The sequence below is a fragment of the Acyrthosiphon pisum genome, chromosome A1, assembly GCF_005508785.2.
Source record: "Acyrthosiphon pisum isolate AL4f chromosome A1, pea_aphid_22Mar2018_4r6ur, whole genome shotgun sequence".
NCBI classification, from domain to species: Eukaryota; Metazoa; Arthropoda; class Insecta; order Hemiptera; family Aphididae; genus Acyrthosiphon; species Acyrthosiphon pisum.
Genome location: NC_042494.1, coordinates 103341656 through 103359980, shown reverse-complemented (window position 1 = coordinate 103359980; position 18325 = coordinate 103341656). Strand labels below are relative to the sequence as shown.

Here is an 18325-nt window from a genome sequence, read left to right as displayed (position 1 = left end):
TTCTATACTATTATTATTAAATTGCGCCGCGATCACGATCGAATTTTCCTATCTATCTATTTCTCTCTTCGGCCGTATGCTGCGCCGCAAAATCGTGTGCTCCTTTTGCCGGTTGTTTATTCGTGATGTCGGACAGCACGCGCGCCTCCCCAAAAACGGACGACCGTCGTGACTCTGTGCCGTGGAGGTGACGCGCGTGCGCGAAAACCGGCAGGTGGCGGTCTTGTGCTTAGGTCGTATTATAATGCATACCTATGTAGTAATATAGTATATAATATACCACAACTGCAGTATGTCGAATAATAATATCATGTAATATAATATACACAATATAACTGAGTACACATGAGTAGAAAGGAAGAGAGAAAAAGAGAGAGATTTACAAATAGCTCGTTGGCCCAAAAGATACATAAATTATAATATGATAAAATGTTCGTGTACTGCCGGTATACCTTGTACAGCCGTTTTCAGCCGGTGGTCGACCTTCTTGGCCGTCTTCGTCATCTGCATCGTCGTCGTCGCCGCCACTGCTGCCGCCGCAATGTCCCACACCACATGGTAATATTATCGGTACTAATCAGTGTGCGTTTGGACGTTCGATCGGTCGCAATAATCTCGCACGTATTTTTGCTAAGACACGGCGTGTTTTGCCGTTCGCGTGAACGTGGTTACGGACTACAGTGGTTACCCATCCGTCATCCGTCAATAAATATATTATTATTGTTAAACGCTGTGATCGAATATCTTTATTACGACTCTCTTTTGTGTGAAAATAAGGCGGCTGCTGTGCGACGAAATACGACGCGTATGATCATCATCTATACAACGTATGTGCAGTGACAATTTTATATTATATTATAATATGCGGAATACTTCTAAGGCTTGGTCATTGCAGTAACAAACAACTAACAAAAAAAAAAATATTACTAACACGCGTTCAGCTGGAATAATTCATATTATACACATACATAATGTTACCTATAGTCGAAACATACTTAATTAAAAAAAAAAAATTAAAAATCAGAATATATTTTATTCTAATATTTATACATATACGGACGTTTTAGTGGATGAATTTAGGTTTGTTATAACTTATTATTTTGGCGGGTTATGGAAGGACACAAAATATATTGATGTGATCACTCATTTTTTTTTTTAGTAGATATTTTAAAACATGTTGCAAGCATATGTTTTAAAAAACCAAATACATTCAAATGATATTTCTATAACCTTCGCATTTTGACTTCACGCTAAAAATTATATTATCCCTACCCGGTGACTTTCGTTTTTCTTATAGCCAACGATATTAAAAATACCTTGTCACATTATAATTTATAATGAATACAAATAGATATGTTTATATTTTATCGTAAAATATGATTTAGTGTGGATAATCGATTCTAAAGCACCTACGTTATTAATATGAGCAATGAGCTAAAATTATTAGAGGTACAATATTATATTGTAGAATATGTAGTACCTAGCTGATTAAATAAGATAATAAGATAATGTCTACAAATTTTAAATATGTAACTGAAAATTTTAATTATTGTAAATATAACTGTAATAAGCCTGTAGTCCAGATTTTTTCGGTGCATATTTCTTGCGTCCGAATAAAAAAGGTTTAGAAAATGTCATAGGTAATTGCGTCCAATCGCGCCTTTTCAATCCTAGTTGCGTCTAGTTACTATTGATATAAATTATATAATAATTAATTGGCTTATAATATTATATTTTGAAAATTTCAAATATTATTGCTTAAATTTAACAAAATAAAATAATAATTTATTTACATTTCCTATTACTTGCTGTAATTTCGCAAGTATAAATCATTAAGACAATAATAAAATTGTCATAAAAATATGTTTGGAAAAATTCATATTTCAATTTTTATTACATGCATAGTTGATAGTTACTCAATAAACAGATTAAAATTTAAAACTTGAAATGTATATATTTTATTAGGTAACTTAAACTTAGGTATAGTAATAATTGCAATAAACATTAATCATAATAACTAAAATTACTTTTTCATAAAAACATGCTATACAAGTTGAAATTTAAGATATATTTTAATAAAATCTAAGGCTGTAATATTATTTTTTTCATTTTCAAATGTTCTATTTGTTTTTCAGAAATAGGTAGGTACTTGTATTTACAGATATTATATTTCTACAGTCAGCAGTAACATACGAATATACCATTGTCTATTCTGAAATTTGAATACACAATCGATGTTGATAAATTGTATTATACATTTATAGGCTGTGCCAATTTTATTGATTTACCTTGTTGGGCTTATTCTATATTCTATAATATAGGTACCTATAATATTAGCTGCCTGTACACCTACCTAATTTGAGTATATATTTTAGATTCGATTTATTCCCCCTAATTAACTATTTTTTCTAAATATAAATGTGTACTTATATAAGTGTATAATTTATTAGTCTCACGTTCCATTGTCTAACATGTTAATAAATATGTATATTATCTTTATTTCATCTCAAAGGTGTTGATAATAATTATAAAGCTACATAATTTGCGGGGGACAAATCATAACCTTCCTCAAAAACTCGTTTTACTATACGCAGTTGACATAATGAATACTTTAATAGTAAATCGACCGTTTGGTTTCTGTCAAGTATTATAAGTTATAAATGAATAAAAATCATGATAAAAATAATGAATAATCTGTTGTAATTTTTTTGTTAAAGTATAAATGTATTGTTATTCGTTTACATGTTAAAAAAGACGTGTTCGCTTCCAAATTACGTTAGTTTATTGATAAGAATTATATGTATTTGCTATAATTTTACAATTATAGACTATTATTAATTTGCTTACAAAACATAATTCATTATCAAGTACTTAATACCTACTAAACTGTATGTTACAATTGTTAACACAAACATTTAAGTTCAAAAATTATTTTACTACTAATGAATGTTATGATAAATATTCATATTAAAATTAATTTAATAATATGGATATGTATAGAGCCATAATATCATAATATACTCTTTATATTTTCATGACATTTACAGCAACAACATACTCTACCTCATTAATTGTATCAATTAAATAATTAAGATCAGTTAATGAGTTGGGAAGTTATGATTTCCGTGGGGGCGGGTCCATCAAAGTATTAGATTAGATATAATTAGTATATATAATTACATATAATAATTATTAATTACTACTAGTAGGTAATCACTTTTATATTTTCTTACCATTAATTTAAATAATGATATAATGTGATATCCATTATTTTTCAATTTTTCCAGTCAACACATCTCTAAATAATTTTATTATACCAATAATGGAACAACCTTACCTTTCAGTTTTCTCAATGGAGATTGGAGAGGGATAAAAATATATCTTCAAAGTGAATCGTGAAACTATAAACCCTCACACGCACTTAAAAAGTTTTTTATTTAATAAATGTATTAATAATATATGCAATATTATTTAGTTAATATTAACAAATTAATGCCTGGTGGATGAGGAGATTTCCCAAACCCCTAATTAATTTGTATTTGGACTTATGTGTTAATTGTATAGTGTAACATTTTTATATTATAAAAAATGTAAACCGGGATGTAAACTAAAAATGTAATGATTTGATTATTAAATTTCAATAACTAATTAAATGGCACACATTTCATACAAAAAATATGTTCATTATTTCATTGGCTTTTTTTTTAGATTCTGAGTTATAGTTGTTATAATATATAGGTAGTAGGTACTGTTAAAATATTAATTTGACTACCTATGTTATAAACCTTTTTGAATCAAAATAAATTATTTTACCAGTATAAAATGGTTTTCCAATAACTACCTACCGTATAAATTAAGCTCTAAAATATGCATTATACCAATATTATTATTATTTTTTGGTTATTTTTGAAAAGTTATTTTTTTGAGCTTCATGTCTTTTATATTATTAAATGTAATAAAATATATATAAAGAAAAGTAAATGACAATGTTATTAAAGCGACATAATTGTACATTTGTACTGACTATTTACTGTATCTATACGATCAAACAAATTATTTATAATACCATACGAATCCGTATAATATACTCGTTTTAACCGTTCGAGATGTCTTTAAGACATCTCGAATGGTGGTTCGGCTAGATTTGTATTTTGTATTGATTACCGTTTTATTATCTTGAATTTCGGTGTACCTACCTATAATTGACGGACGGACGAATTTGACAGGTGTGAAAAGTGCACGAGCGAGTGCATCAAGGTACTCGTTATACAGCTATTATTTGTTCTTTATTCTCTAGTGGTTATATTTTTTTTACGCATGTACATGGCAATTGACGGAACATTGATTAAAAAAAATAGGTACCAGCTACGGTATTTTTTTTCAAAAAGACAACAATACCTGCATATTGTATTGTATTAAAATAAAAATAAATTTTATATTCAATGCTTTTATCATATTATTATGTTGGCAAAATTTTTTAAATATTCGCTGTACATACAGGAACATAATTGTTTTATTTTTAATGTTATATTTACTACTACATCGTAGAAATTACTTATTATATAATATATAGTTGTTATATATTATATGATGTCATATTTATATAAATTATAATATGCGTACCTATGCACATTGCACTTATAACACAAATGCTTGAAACATTTGAAATATCAAAATGTTCTTTTCATTTAGTAATTTCTCCATCAATATTCGATGCATTTTTAAAGACTATTAGATTACAATTAATACAGATTGTATAGTATAGTACTTATACATTATTACTCAGCAATAACGAAATTATTAAATCTACAGCGATCTCATTGTCATCAACTTTTAATATAGGCACCTATACACATTTTAAAATAAATCGTTATAAAACTGATAATTCGAATATGTGATAACTATAGACTAACTTTTACTTTATTGACGGCCTACATAGTAGGTACATATTGTTAAAATAAAAAAATGTAATCAGAAATAAAACAAAACCGAAAATTAATTGTTAACAAACTCAGACCACTACATTGTTATTCGGCCAGGCAAATAATTTACTTGAGATTGCGTGAGAAATTATTGTAATTTATTATTAAGCCTTATAAATACGTATATGTGCTCTGTATATAGGTATGTATATATTATATAGGTACAGCCAAAACAAAATTAAAACAATTTTATTTCCACAACACCATTCAGTGCACCTATCAATACTATATATTATATTGACGAATTTAATTACAATGTAGTGTTGTAATGTTCTAAACCCTACCCTACAGTCATATAATATATACATTATACATCGTGTATGGTGTATACAAGGCGTAGTTTGTTGACCGCATTTACAATAGCCATGCATAATAACATTAACTAAAGAACTTATCATAAGTTGCAATCATCACGGATCATCGGTTTTGTCGATCACGAATAGTTTTAACCAGATAACACAATACATAGGTATTAAATTCCAAATACAATTTTCTATAAACAACAAATATAATTTAAAAAAATCTAAAACAACTGACTACCAGGTATAGTATTTTCTTGAATGACCTAATACCTTTTTTAAATTAAATAAATGTTTCATACAAAAGATTGTATAAAACGTATAGTTATTGAGTGAAATTGTTTTCATTAATTTATATCGTGATTCAGTGATGTTGAAAGTCGACCAGGAATTTTGGTATCTATTACTCCAAGTAGAACTTTCCATTTTACATAATATACCTAGTGAATATAGTAAATAGTAATATTATACTAATATACCATGCATTATAAATAAGTGCAAGGGTAATAGAACACGGTTGAAGATTCCAAGAATTAAATAGTATTATATAGTATATTATATTATTATATTACATTATATAGTATTATATAGTTCAACATTATTGATTTTAAAAGTTAGATAGGTATATCTAGACCCTAACAAAAATCTAATAAAATCATTACCTACCTTCAAAATTTTTTTTTAATGATTATATTTCAGATCAATAAAAGTAAAGATAAAAATTAAGATCTTTTATTCACAGACATTAAGTGAACCATTAACATTTTACGTCAGTATGATTTTATTTTCAAAGTATTTAATATATATCCAACTAGGTATATAATTTTACAACTTGCATACTTACTATAATTCCTTAAAGGTTTTTTTTACTCTTATTCAATCAATGTGAAGGTAGTTGTTGGATCTTGGCATAGCTCATTGTGTTCCGCATATGTTAAATGCAGTCAAACCCAGAATAAATAATATAAATAAAAAAGCTTACATATATATTATAGTTTATAATGTAAGATCCTATTTTTATATTATTTTTTATAAGGTAGTAAAAAGTATAATATAAGTAATTTAAGTTTATAGATTATTTAAAAGTAAAAGATGGTATACAGTTTGATTTTTATATGAAGGTCATACCTATGTATAATGTTTGTGTACAATGATTTTAAATTGGATATGTTATGCATAATTGTGTACAAGATTTCAAATGTATTATTGAAGGGGGTTAGTTAACCCAAAAATCAACCGCTCAGTAGGTACAAGATATATTTAGAAAAAAAATATTGTAAATAAAAGAAATTTGACAAATTACGTACCCAAAATAAAAATGCCAACTTTATGTGAATATTGTTTATTGGATACATCATCTTATCCTTATCGGCTTACCAACTACCTCTCTATATTTATTAGAATGGATGTATTTTTATATCTGTTAATTTAATGATTTTTTTTATTTTTGAAAGTGATATACAATCTGTATAAGTTGGCATAATAAGAATATAAGCTAAGAGTAGAAAAACATGAATATATACAGTTTTGATGAAAGAATAGTCACCCAGTGATGCACTTTAAACTCGAGGAGCTTAAATACGCATGTTTATTTAAGTAAGAGATCTCGGCACCACTTATGCTTTAGTCGTCTTGGAGCATTAACGAGTATAGTAGGCATTATTAGAGGCTAAGTTTTTAATAAGATGATTTCTATGAGAAGTTCTATGTCGTTAATTTTTTTATAAAAATACCTGACTTCATAATTTAATGTTTTTAGATTTAGATCTGTGTGGAGTATGTAATTTGATACAAAAGGTGGGACATTTATTAGATCTAATATTTCGAAAGGTTTGAATTTTATTTAAATTTACTTTTTTGCGTTTCCCCAGAGTTTAATTCCATAAAGCTAAATAGATTTGAGTAGGAAGTTGTTTATAAGTAGTTTGGAATCTAGAGAGGAGTATTTATTATCGCATAAAAGAATTTTCAGCATTCGAAGTCGATTTTTTAAAGTCATTCTTTTAGTTTTGATGTGATGGGCCCAGGTTAGCTTTGATCTAAAGTGAGACCTAGGTAATCGATTAGGTACTGGGAAGTAGTGGATTGGGAATGTATGTTGAAGCAAGGGAGAAGTTTGTTATTAAAAGTTGTATATATCTATTTATTTTGATGAACTTTGAATCGCCATTTTGTAAACCAACTTTCCATTAAGTATTTAAGTGTATGTGATTTTTTTTAAATTTGATGAAGCAATGAGAAGGTTAGCGTTGATAGAAATTAACACCTTATCCGCATAATTAACTATAGTTGATAGGATGTCCAGCCCCTTTGAAGAACACCGGTGTTAATAACAGCCATGTCAGAAAGGGCAAATCCCGTTTGAATTTGAAAATGTCGGTTTGAGAGTATGTATACATAATAATAAGTGTGCTAAAGGAAGGAAGCTTTTAAGTTTATTTGATGATAAAGCTATAATATCGAATAGTATTCCGAATTTTTCGTAACCAATAACTTCCTAATACTCCGAAAGATAAAATTTAGTCGAAAAAATGCAATATCAATATATTCATCGCATTAATACTCTAAACTTCAATACTATCTAAAAGGTACATTTTACGATGGTTAAATCAAAACTCAACTACAACTGACTGATTGAAACAGTCAATTGAAACTCCCAATTCACAAAAGTAAATAAAATAAAGTAAGATGTCACATAGACATTATAAGAATACACCCCCGGGACACTCGAGGTAGTAATAACCAAATTAAATATCGGTCATATCTAACTTACGCAGTTTTCTAATGAACAAAAATAATCTACAGTTAGTGTGCCTATTTTATATAGTTGAATGCGGAATTTGCATAAAAATAAAGCGTAAATAATTTTCTTGCCGCATTTTATGAAAACTCTAAAATAAAAGGCTAATTCTGGACTCTCTATTCTCACTATTTCAGAAGAATCCAAATGTAAACTCGGCAGGGCTAATATGCAAATATTTCGCGATCTCATAATATCCAATAATTGTTTGAATTTCTAAACAATTATGGAAATGTTTAGAAAGAACATTAATAGTTTTCACATGTTTATCGAAGCTGATCCAAACAAATATACAACTCACTTCTATATTTGATTGCTTTAACCGTTCGAAGTAAAATGGATAAATATTATTATGAACAATTTATAAATATTATTAAAATAAAATTGAATCATTTAACTGTGAAAGAAAAAAAAATTATTTGCTTCTATAAAGACGACTATTGTAGTCTTAAGTTTTTGTTACATCTTACGTGTTTCATTAACAATTAACTTTTTTATTGCCTGAAAGCATTGATCGATGTCTCGCAAAAGTGGATATTTTAATAAGTTTTTTCGCTAAAATAGGTCTACTAAATAATATAATTATATAAATTATAATATGATAGTCAAAATTCATATTTCAGTTCTCATTATAATAATATAGTGTTTATTATTGTATTTGTATAATGTATGAACTCCTTACAGCAATTCGAATATCCTCCTTCCACCGCAAACAAAAAAATCCCGCTGATAATATTTCCGCGTGTAGGTATAATAATAATCGGAAAAACGATACCCTCCAGCTACAGGTAGTAGTGGATGTCAGTTATTTAGCATAAATATAATATATAAAATTATAACATATAAATTTATGCATGTATATGTCTACTAATATAGACTCGATATTAGTACGTTTACGACTTTACGCGTAAATGTATTAAATTCTTAATCACATTTTGCACAGCAATTATTTTTGACCGAGTACTTTCCATTTTAATATATTGGCTCGTGCAGAAAAAATATATAGGTACTTTATCATGTATATTTTATTTTTACGTTAAAAATGTGACCAACAGATGTCTGCGCCGGGCGTCCTTGAATTTATTAAAATTATGATTGTATAATTACAACTATAGATATTATGTTTTTTCTCGACAATTTACTTGACTACTTCAAAACGAATAGGTATTTAAATAAACGTATTATAATATAATATATTATACACATTATAATGATGCGATACACACGCGAGGATGACGGGTCCAGTTATTTGCTTTCCGTGCTTACCCGCGGTATGCGCGTCATATAATATAATGCATAGTTAGGAAGTTATACCTACTTACCATTATTATGCCTTATACCATAATACAGAAAAACGTGCCAAAAACGCGTCCAACTGCCGCTATCGTACCGCTGCAATAATATTATAATCACTCGCGGCGCGTTATTATAAGATATAAGTACTTACAAATGTTATACGTACCTACAATCTACATATTAAAGCGCGACGCACGCCATAAAATAATAATACTCAGAAATACGTTTCTCTCGTCTTCTCTCACGCTCGGCGGCGTGGGCATTACTATATTAGTATAATAATATAATACATTAGAATACGGTTAGAAACCTAACCATAATATGTGTACTTCTTATATTTAAGTACTGCTTACTTGTGAGCCGTCCAAGTGTCGAAACGAATTTTCTCTCAAGTTAAGTCGTCATAGTTAATAATAACGGATATCCATTTTTTGTTTGAACGCAGGCCAAGTGCTGGTCAACTGGCTTGTTTCGTCGTTCGGCACAGAGGAACGCCGAAGGGATGCCCGGCTGCTGTTGCCTCAAATCTGCACAGATCTGGTGACTGCGGGTGTCATCAAACAGATACGAGACAAAGATGCTACGGTAGCCGGCGACCTGTTTAGAGTGAGTGTAACGTTATTTAGAATAGAATATAATATTATATGCATATTTTATGTACATCAATTATTATTACGACGTTTAGTAGATATCTATATTCTATATATACCTCAATATACCTGTATCACTTATACACATACACAATGCAGCTGCGACGAGAGGACCTATGCAGTATACTGTAATAATTGTTGATTGTGGGTTGTCTGTGAGTTGCGGTTTGGAAAATTATGTTTTGATTACCCGATGGGATAATACAGAGGAGTGCAGAATATAGGTGTTGAGCAGGCAGTTTTAAAAAGATTGAATATTACATTTTTGTTTTTATGGCAGTCATAATTTTGCATTTATGTCATGACATTGTACAATTTATGTTTGAACATAATATATTATTTCTGACTATTATCATAGATTTTATAATATATTATATACTATTTAATGGACGTACCTTACTATAAAACCAATGTTATATTATATACAAAGTGATTCACCAAGCATGCTCTATATACCCACACTGTTTAGTTTAATACCTAATTAATTTTTTCAAATTCTGATTTTTCGGATTTCTGAAACCTACCCATGTTTTATGAACTTATTTTAAAATACTTTAGATATTGTATACCATTTTAAGGAGTGTCTTGTTGTGATATCGCCTTATTTATTTCAAATGAGAATCACTTTTTTCTGTAAATTGTTAAGTAGATGATTTTTGATGTACCCAACTGATTCGAAAATTGTACGAGTAGTTTTTGAGTGATTTAACTTTTTGTACAAAGGATAATAGGTTTGGAAGATATGGAGGCTATATGATAATTTGAAAATGATAGTTATTACTTATTAATCTATCAACATTTCATACTTGGAAACATTGTCTGAGTATAATAGGTATCTATTAGATTAAATATTACTTATATTTTAAAGTTTTGTAAAACCATTTTTTACCTAAATACTATACATTTTAATAAATAGAAACTGCTCGTTCGAATTTCGATTTAAATACATGATCATTCATGAACATCATAGTCTAAAGTAAAGAAATTTATTGTTTCTCATTTTAAAAAAAAAACGGGAGTTGCTGCAAAATGAATTTACACGAATGGTTTACATGAATATTTGAAAATATAGTCCTAAATATATTTAAAAATTCCAAAAATTTAAATTTGAATAAATTCATTATTAAAGGAAAAATAGGGTGAGCATGCTTGATGAATCGCCATGTGTATTATAATAATATAACAAGTTGTTGGATTTCTTTTTCATTTGGTTGAAACAAAATTCCTGAATACCTACGTTACTGAAATAATATGAGTAGGTACTGCAAGAGTCACTACATATATATTATAATGATAATAGTTTATAAACGATACATTACTGCATCGCGACACACCTGTAGCTTTATTATTTATATGAGTGCTTACGACACATTTGCATTAAAAATGGGCGGAGAAAAAAAACTGCCCGCCTAACAAAAATTTTGCATATTTGGCGTAGAATTACATAAAAAAAACACCGGTTGTTGATAATTATATATTTATATCTCACACCGAAAGACATTTAATATTCTAAGAAATGTGTAAAGGTTAGATTGGGTAGCTTATGGTTTTAGGTATAACTGTATAAGACGATTTTAAATTATAAAAACCATTATTACTAATTTCAACGTTAAGAAATTATCACTTAATATTATTTTGAACATGGAGTAATATATTATATAATAAAACCATTTCTATATTTTAATTTTAAATCAAATATAATATTATAGCATATTTAAATAAAAATTTAAAAAAATAATTTTTTATTGATTAATATTTCTTTGCGTATGTTTGTTTTAAGAGCTAAACATGTATAGAAGAGTAATTTTTTTTTAATGAATAGTTTGTTAAATTTATCCACATACAAACACAATAGGTACTGTAATTTTGTTTCATTGTTTACCTGTGTGTTGTTTTTTAGCAATTTCGAATTTTTGAATTTTTATAAAATATAGGCTTATGAGGTAATAATCCCTACATCTACAGAACTTAAATGTACTGTTCAAACGCTATATATTGAGATATTTTTTAATTACCTCATCCCCTCGTAATCTATTAATTATGTATTATAATATCATGGACCATGACAATATCATGCACACTGTACACAGTATATAGGTCGATGCAAAAACAATTACTTATATGTTAAAATCGATATCTTTTAATAAATTTTAATTATGCTAAAAACATCTATAACCTATATGGATAAAATATTTAATAATATAATTTTATGTGGGAGTTATACTTTATTTATTAAGAGAACAATTAACTAGTTGAATACATTGTATAACATGTATATACCTACTATGAATGAAATTCCGATGAAAATACAGATACGTTAGAAACGTAGGTATGTAATTATGACCATGCTCGTATTTTAAAGAAAATGTTAATAATGATTTGTCTTCGGGTCTTCCATTTTATTTCATTATATATTTTATCAAGGACCTTTGGGTAGTGTTCATGTTCTATTTATGACAATCACTTGATTATTTTAAACGATAACTATACAGACGAGACTATAGATCAACTTTCGTCTTAGGTATTCTCGGTCCTCTTACTTTGGCAATAAAATCAATAACTACTAAATTATTACCGGTTTAGAATACCTACACGGGTCTCGTAATATTATAGCCTTGAAAAATTATCATTTATGCACAATACTCTATAAAAACACTTTACGAAATACATAGTTCATCTTTAAAACAGTATTAATATAATTTTAACTGTTTCTGAAAAGCTATATATCTAATATACGCTGGTCAGTGGTCACTATATAAAATTACCACTTACTTCACACAATTGCTGTCTATTGTTTGATATTTTTAATGAATCGTTGCATTTAATGTGATTAGTTTCAATAACAAACATTAATTAGTAATCCTTATATTTTCGAAATTGGATAACTTATAAAAAGCAAAAATATGACCTAATCGATAGGTATAAATGTATGATGTGGGAAGTCTGTGGGCGTTTTCTATAAAATAGTATTAGGTTTTTTAAATGACATCCCACAAGACTATATTATATTTCTGTATCACTAGAATATGATCTACCTTTTTATATTTCAAACAATGGTATGATTTTAATTGTAATATGATATTGTAGCTATAATATAATCCCACCTGCAAGTGATCTTTCTACATTTTATACGCAACAAACTCATGCGAAACTAATATTAAAGATAATTAAATATACATTTGTGTTTTATTCTTAGTTGGACTACATGTACTACTGGGCTCGTTCTGAACTGATTAACTCCCCATCGTCGTCTCCAGGACGTATTGGACAACCGGCATGGCTAACTGACAAAAGTTTGGGTATTATTAATTATATTATACATATATGCAAATGTATTGTATCTATTAAATATTAATTTATTTTGTATAATGATTTGTCAAAGGTGTTATTGAAAACGGTAAAGATGGACCAACGTCTCAAGCGTATTCGAATTCAGAAGAACTACAAGAAATACAAAACAAAACGGTTTCAAAACAGGTATTAATATATCATATACCTCCATAGGTATATATCCGTATTTATTGTACTTACTTTTTTAATGTTCCGTTTTCGAAACATATCCTCAGTAACTATTTATTATATATAATGTAATTTATAAAAGACAACTCTCGCTATTATTAAAGTAAAATTGTTTATATAAATATTTCAGTCACCGTTTAAAAACGGCATTGGAGCAACACACAAAGAAAACATGCCAGATTTGGAAAATATATCTGATTATCCACAAACTAAAAGTCCTAAACCAACTAGTTTGCCAATAAGACGCAAGAAGTCATTATCTTCGTTAACTGATAAATTTTCGACTCTATCAATAGACCAGGCAAATATTCCTGTTAAACAAATAAATGGAAATACACCTGATGAAACGTTCATAAAAAAATTGAATGGTATCCAATCACCGACCAAAAGGACATCAATTTCATCAACGCCTAAACTGAATTCCAAAGATACTCCATCTTCACTACCTAGTTCTAATAGTGGCGATTCCACTGTGTTTTATACTCCGGTTGGCGTGAACGATCCAACGTACAACGGGTTGTCCCCAATAACAACACCAAAAAGTTCCTCTCTTAATAAGATCGTTTTTGGTGGTTTAACACCACTTTTTGATCCAAGTGATAATAGTACAATTGATAGTAGTACGATTATTCAAAGTGCAGATTCCCTATTAAGTTCACCTGAGGTCGCCATAGAAGCTATTAAATGTGATTTTTCGGAAAATTCATTGGTTTTTAAAAAAGAAACCGAGGCAATACCGGAGAATCAAATACCGCCAGATTCCACTTTATCATCACTCATTGATAACGATTGTCAACTTGCTTCAACAACAGATTCTTCACAGCTTTCAGAAAGTACTGTTCCCCCTGCAACATTCCATCCTATTCCAGAAATCAGTATTTCGCTTCCTATTCCTTCTCCACCACAACTCACTGGAAGTATAATTCCACCACCGCCACCTCCTCCTCCTCCTCCTCCTCCTCCTCCTCCTCCTCCTCCTCCTCCTCCTCCTCTTCCTCAAACAGAATGTACTGGGAATATAATCCCACCTCCACCTCCTCTACCCCAACTTTCTGGAACTATTATTCCACCACCACCTCCGTTACCACAATCCCCTAGAAGTACTATTCCACCACCTCCGCCGCTGCCGCCACCGCCACCACCACCACCTCTTCATCATACTTTCTGCAAATTATACATCTCCTCCGCATCCACCTATATTATATAACACACCAAATGGTATTCCACCACCACCACCACCACAACTATTAAACAAATCAGTTTCTGGATTCAATGGTCCTCCACCACCACCGCCACCGATGACTGGTCCAACGCCATTTCCTGCGCCACCTATTGGTGGTTGGAACGCTCAACGTGATTGTGAGTATTTCACTGAATATAATTCATTAATAAAATAACTATAAGTTAATTTTCATATTAAAATAGTATTACGTAAAAAGCCAATAACTCCACCAGTACCTATGAGGCCTTTATATTGGACAAGAGTTATTTTGAAAGATCCTATTATAGAAACATACACACCAACTACTCCAGATTCACCAGATTGGTAAATATGAAAATGTAGACAGTATAAAATGTTCAAAAAACTGAATTTGAACTTGTATAATGTCTAGTTTAAAACCACTGTGGAGTGATTTAGAAGAAGCCCCAATACCGAATATAAACGAGTTTTCGCAGCTTTTCTCACGACAAGCAGTAGAACCAAAATTAGCAAAAAAAAAGGTTCAACTAAAAAAAAAGATAGAGGTGAGTTGTACATTGAGTGGATGGTTCATAAATATAAGAAAAAAAAATATTATTCTCTCTAAACATTTCCACAATTGTATAGGAATTTAAACAGTTGTTGGACACTAAGAGATCGCGAAACGTAGGCATATTAGCCCAGAGTTTACATTTGGATTTTTCTGAAATCGAAAATGGTAAATAATAATTATATAATATTATCTATATCGATTTAAACATTATACTCATATTTGTTTTTCAGCTCTTTATAATTTCGATACGTCTATAGTAAGCGTTGAAGTACTTCAACAAATTTATGAAGTGGTAAGTATCAAGTATGTAATCACTAATCAGTAATGAATACGTACCATTATTGACATTTTTTGAGCTTAATATATTTTGAGTACCTGTGTTGTTGTTAAACAGTCAGCGACAGAAGAAGAATTGGGATTGATTAAAGGTCATGTGGCATCTCATCCAGATCAGCCACTCGACAAACCAGAACAGTTCCTGTTAGAGCTTAGTGAAATACCACATTTTGGTGAGCGAGTTGCGTGTTTAATATTTCAATCTGATTTCAATGACGCCTTGAACAACATAGCAAATAAATTGAATAACATGAAAGTAACTTCTGGGGTAAATTTCATACATGATAAAACTATTTTACATACCTGCTATAGATTATCAGGGTTCGTATGTTCATGCCCTAAAAATGCCTAAATAAGCATGCACTTATGCACTAAAAACTGGTAAAATATGCATTTTAATTGCCTTAATGCCTTAAAAAGTTAAATGCCTTAAATGCCTTAAAAAAAGTTCAGAAATTTGCATTACATGCACTATAAATAGGTACATGAATTGAAAAAAAAAGAAATCATAAGGAGTTTTAGAAATTACAAGAAATATCCATTCATATTTTTAAGTTTTACCAATTTTTAATCATTTTACGTTACGATGATTCCCATACATTTTATAGAGTGAACAAATATAAATTAGGCATTGCATTTTTCATCAAATTTTGGTTTTTCATAGTATTTTAGTAAAAAAATGATATTATTATATTATAATAATATCATTACCTATAGGAATTTCAAAATTATGAATAAAAAGGAAAATGCATAAAATAAATATGCCAAATGGGCGAAAATACTTCTAAATATGCAAATAAAACTTCCCATATACTTAACCATGATACCTTGAAATGAATTTCTATATCATCTAGCATTAAATACAACTCAGCGAGATTGATATGCAAATGCATGAACTTATGAGCCCTGTAGATTACATACATAAATATACTGACACATTCTTGTCATTTATATTATTACATAGTTCTTAATGACTTCCGAGAGTTTAAAAAAAGTTTTGGCCATCATATTAGCATTGGGGAATTACATGAATGGAGGTAATCGGCAACGTGGTCAAGCAGATGGATTTGGTTTGGAAATCTTACCTAAACTTCGAGATGTTAAAAGCAAAGGTGAAGAAAATATATTTACGTTTTGTTGTATAATACATTTTGACTAATAGATAAGTTAAATTTAAACATGTGCAATGTGAACATAATCAACAAAATATTTAAATATTATTGAGATAAATGTATGGTTTTTTTTTTAATTGACTCGACTTATAGTACTGAACTAGTGACTAATTTATAGATAACTCAATGACTCTGCTACATTTTATTGTACGAACATACATTAATGAATGTAAAGAACCAATGAAAGAAACATTACCTGTGCCAGAACCCAGTGATGTAGATCGAGCAGCACACGTAACTTTTGATGATTTACAACAAGGTCTTAAAGAATTAAAAATTAAACTGGCTGGTGAGAACTATAATATATTTATTCATTTAGTTCTTAATTTAATGTTTATTTTTTTTTTTGTAGGTTGCAAGAAAAAAGCTGACAAAGTAATATTATCATCAGCTTATGATAGCTTGGAACCCTTCAAAACAAAAATGGAATCATTTATTTCTATGGGTAAATCCTAAGTTATTATATTAGGTATTTTTATTGTATAGTTTGAAGTTTGAACTATTTTTCGAATATAAATTAATAATTATAGTTAATAAATAGTAATATTAAATTAAATAATGATGTAATTTCAAGTAAGATTCATATAATATACATATTTAAATAGGAATCCAGAAAAATCCAAGTTATACAATGAACCAAATTTTAAATTACAAAGTTATTAATATAAATTGTATATTTTTAACAGCGCACAGACAACTAGAAAATGAACATGAGAATTTGGAAGAAAGTAAAAAACTGTAAGGAATTCAACTTTAGAAAATGCTTTAATATTGTATCATATATTACAATGCATTGCTTAAAATCTACGGTTCAACAAAATAAAACAGTATTGTTTTTTCTAGGTTTATTAAGCTAATGCGATTTTATCAGTTCCAACCAAAAACCAGTAAAAGTCTCCTAGATGTTGCACCAAAAGATTTTTTCCCATTGTGGTTACCATTCTGTACAGACTTCAAAGATTTTTGGAATATGGAACAACAACGAATCGTAAAAGAAAAGTAATAGTTATCATTTATAGTCAATCATTTTTTACTTAAGACACATTTTTGTATAATATATTTCATAATGTACACAATTTCAGGCTCTTAGAAAGTAAAAGAAGAACGAAAGAAAGACAACAACTAGTTAGGACAAACAAAAAATCACTAGAAGGACTGGTAATAAACATTGTTTAACTTGTATTACCTACTTTCCTAAATTGATAACAACTCTAAGAAATGTAATATATTTGTTTTTATTTTTTAGAAAAATCAAATTCAATCAAAATTTAAATGATTTTCTAAATATCAATTTCTAAAACGAAAAACAATTTTTTTAATCAAATTCAAGACTGAATGAACATATGTTGTTAATTATCTACTACTTTTCATAGTTCAATGCATGTTAAGATGAAAATATTGTGAAAATATGTACGCACGATCGCTCGAAAGCATGCGCTTATGTTTTTATTTTTTTTCCACATGTCTAAAAATGTTAATTATAAGTCTATTGTTATAAGTTGAGAGTATAAATGTTA

At 28.9% G+C, this 18325-nt stretch overlaps 1 protein-coding gene across 1 annotated transcript in view; it reads left to right on the top strand.

The window, feature by feature from the left end:
- LOC100159471 (formin-2) overlaps nucleotides 1-18325 on the top strand; it is a 49753-nt gene extending 31428 nt beyond the window's left edge. Inside the window, 17 exon segments of the mRNA XM_008187984.3 lie at nucleotides 9823-9983; nucleotides 13224-13326; nucleotides 13410-13504; nucleotides 13677-14758; nucleotides 14760-14905; nucleotides 14972-15092; nucleotides 15160-15292; nucleotides 15375-15465; nucleotides 15531-15592; nucleotides 15695-15904; nucleotides 16601-16748; nucleotides 16927-17097; nucleotides 17161-17253; nucleotides 17495-17546; nucleotides 17652-17807; nucleotides 17891-17966; nucleotides 18055-18325. Of these exon segments, the coding sequence (XP_008186206.3) occupies nucleotides 9823-9983; nucleotides 13224-13326; nucleotides 13410-13504; nucleotides 13677-14758; nucleotides 14760-14905; nucleotides 14972-15092; nucleotides 15160-15292; nucleotides 15375-15465; nucleotides 15531-15592; nucleotides 15695-15904; nucleotides 16601-16748; nucleotides 16927-17097; nucleotides 17161-17253; nucleotides 17495-17546; nucleotides 17652-17807; nucleotides 17891-17966; nucleotides 18055-18084 (2930 nt within the window). The 3' untranslated portion in view covers nucleotides 18085-18325.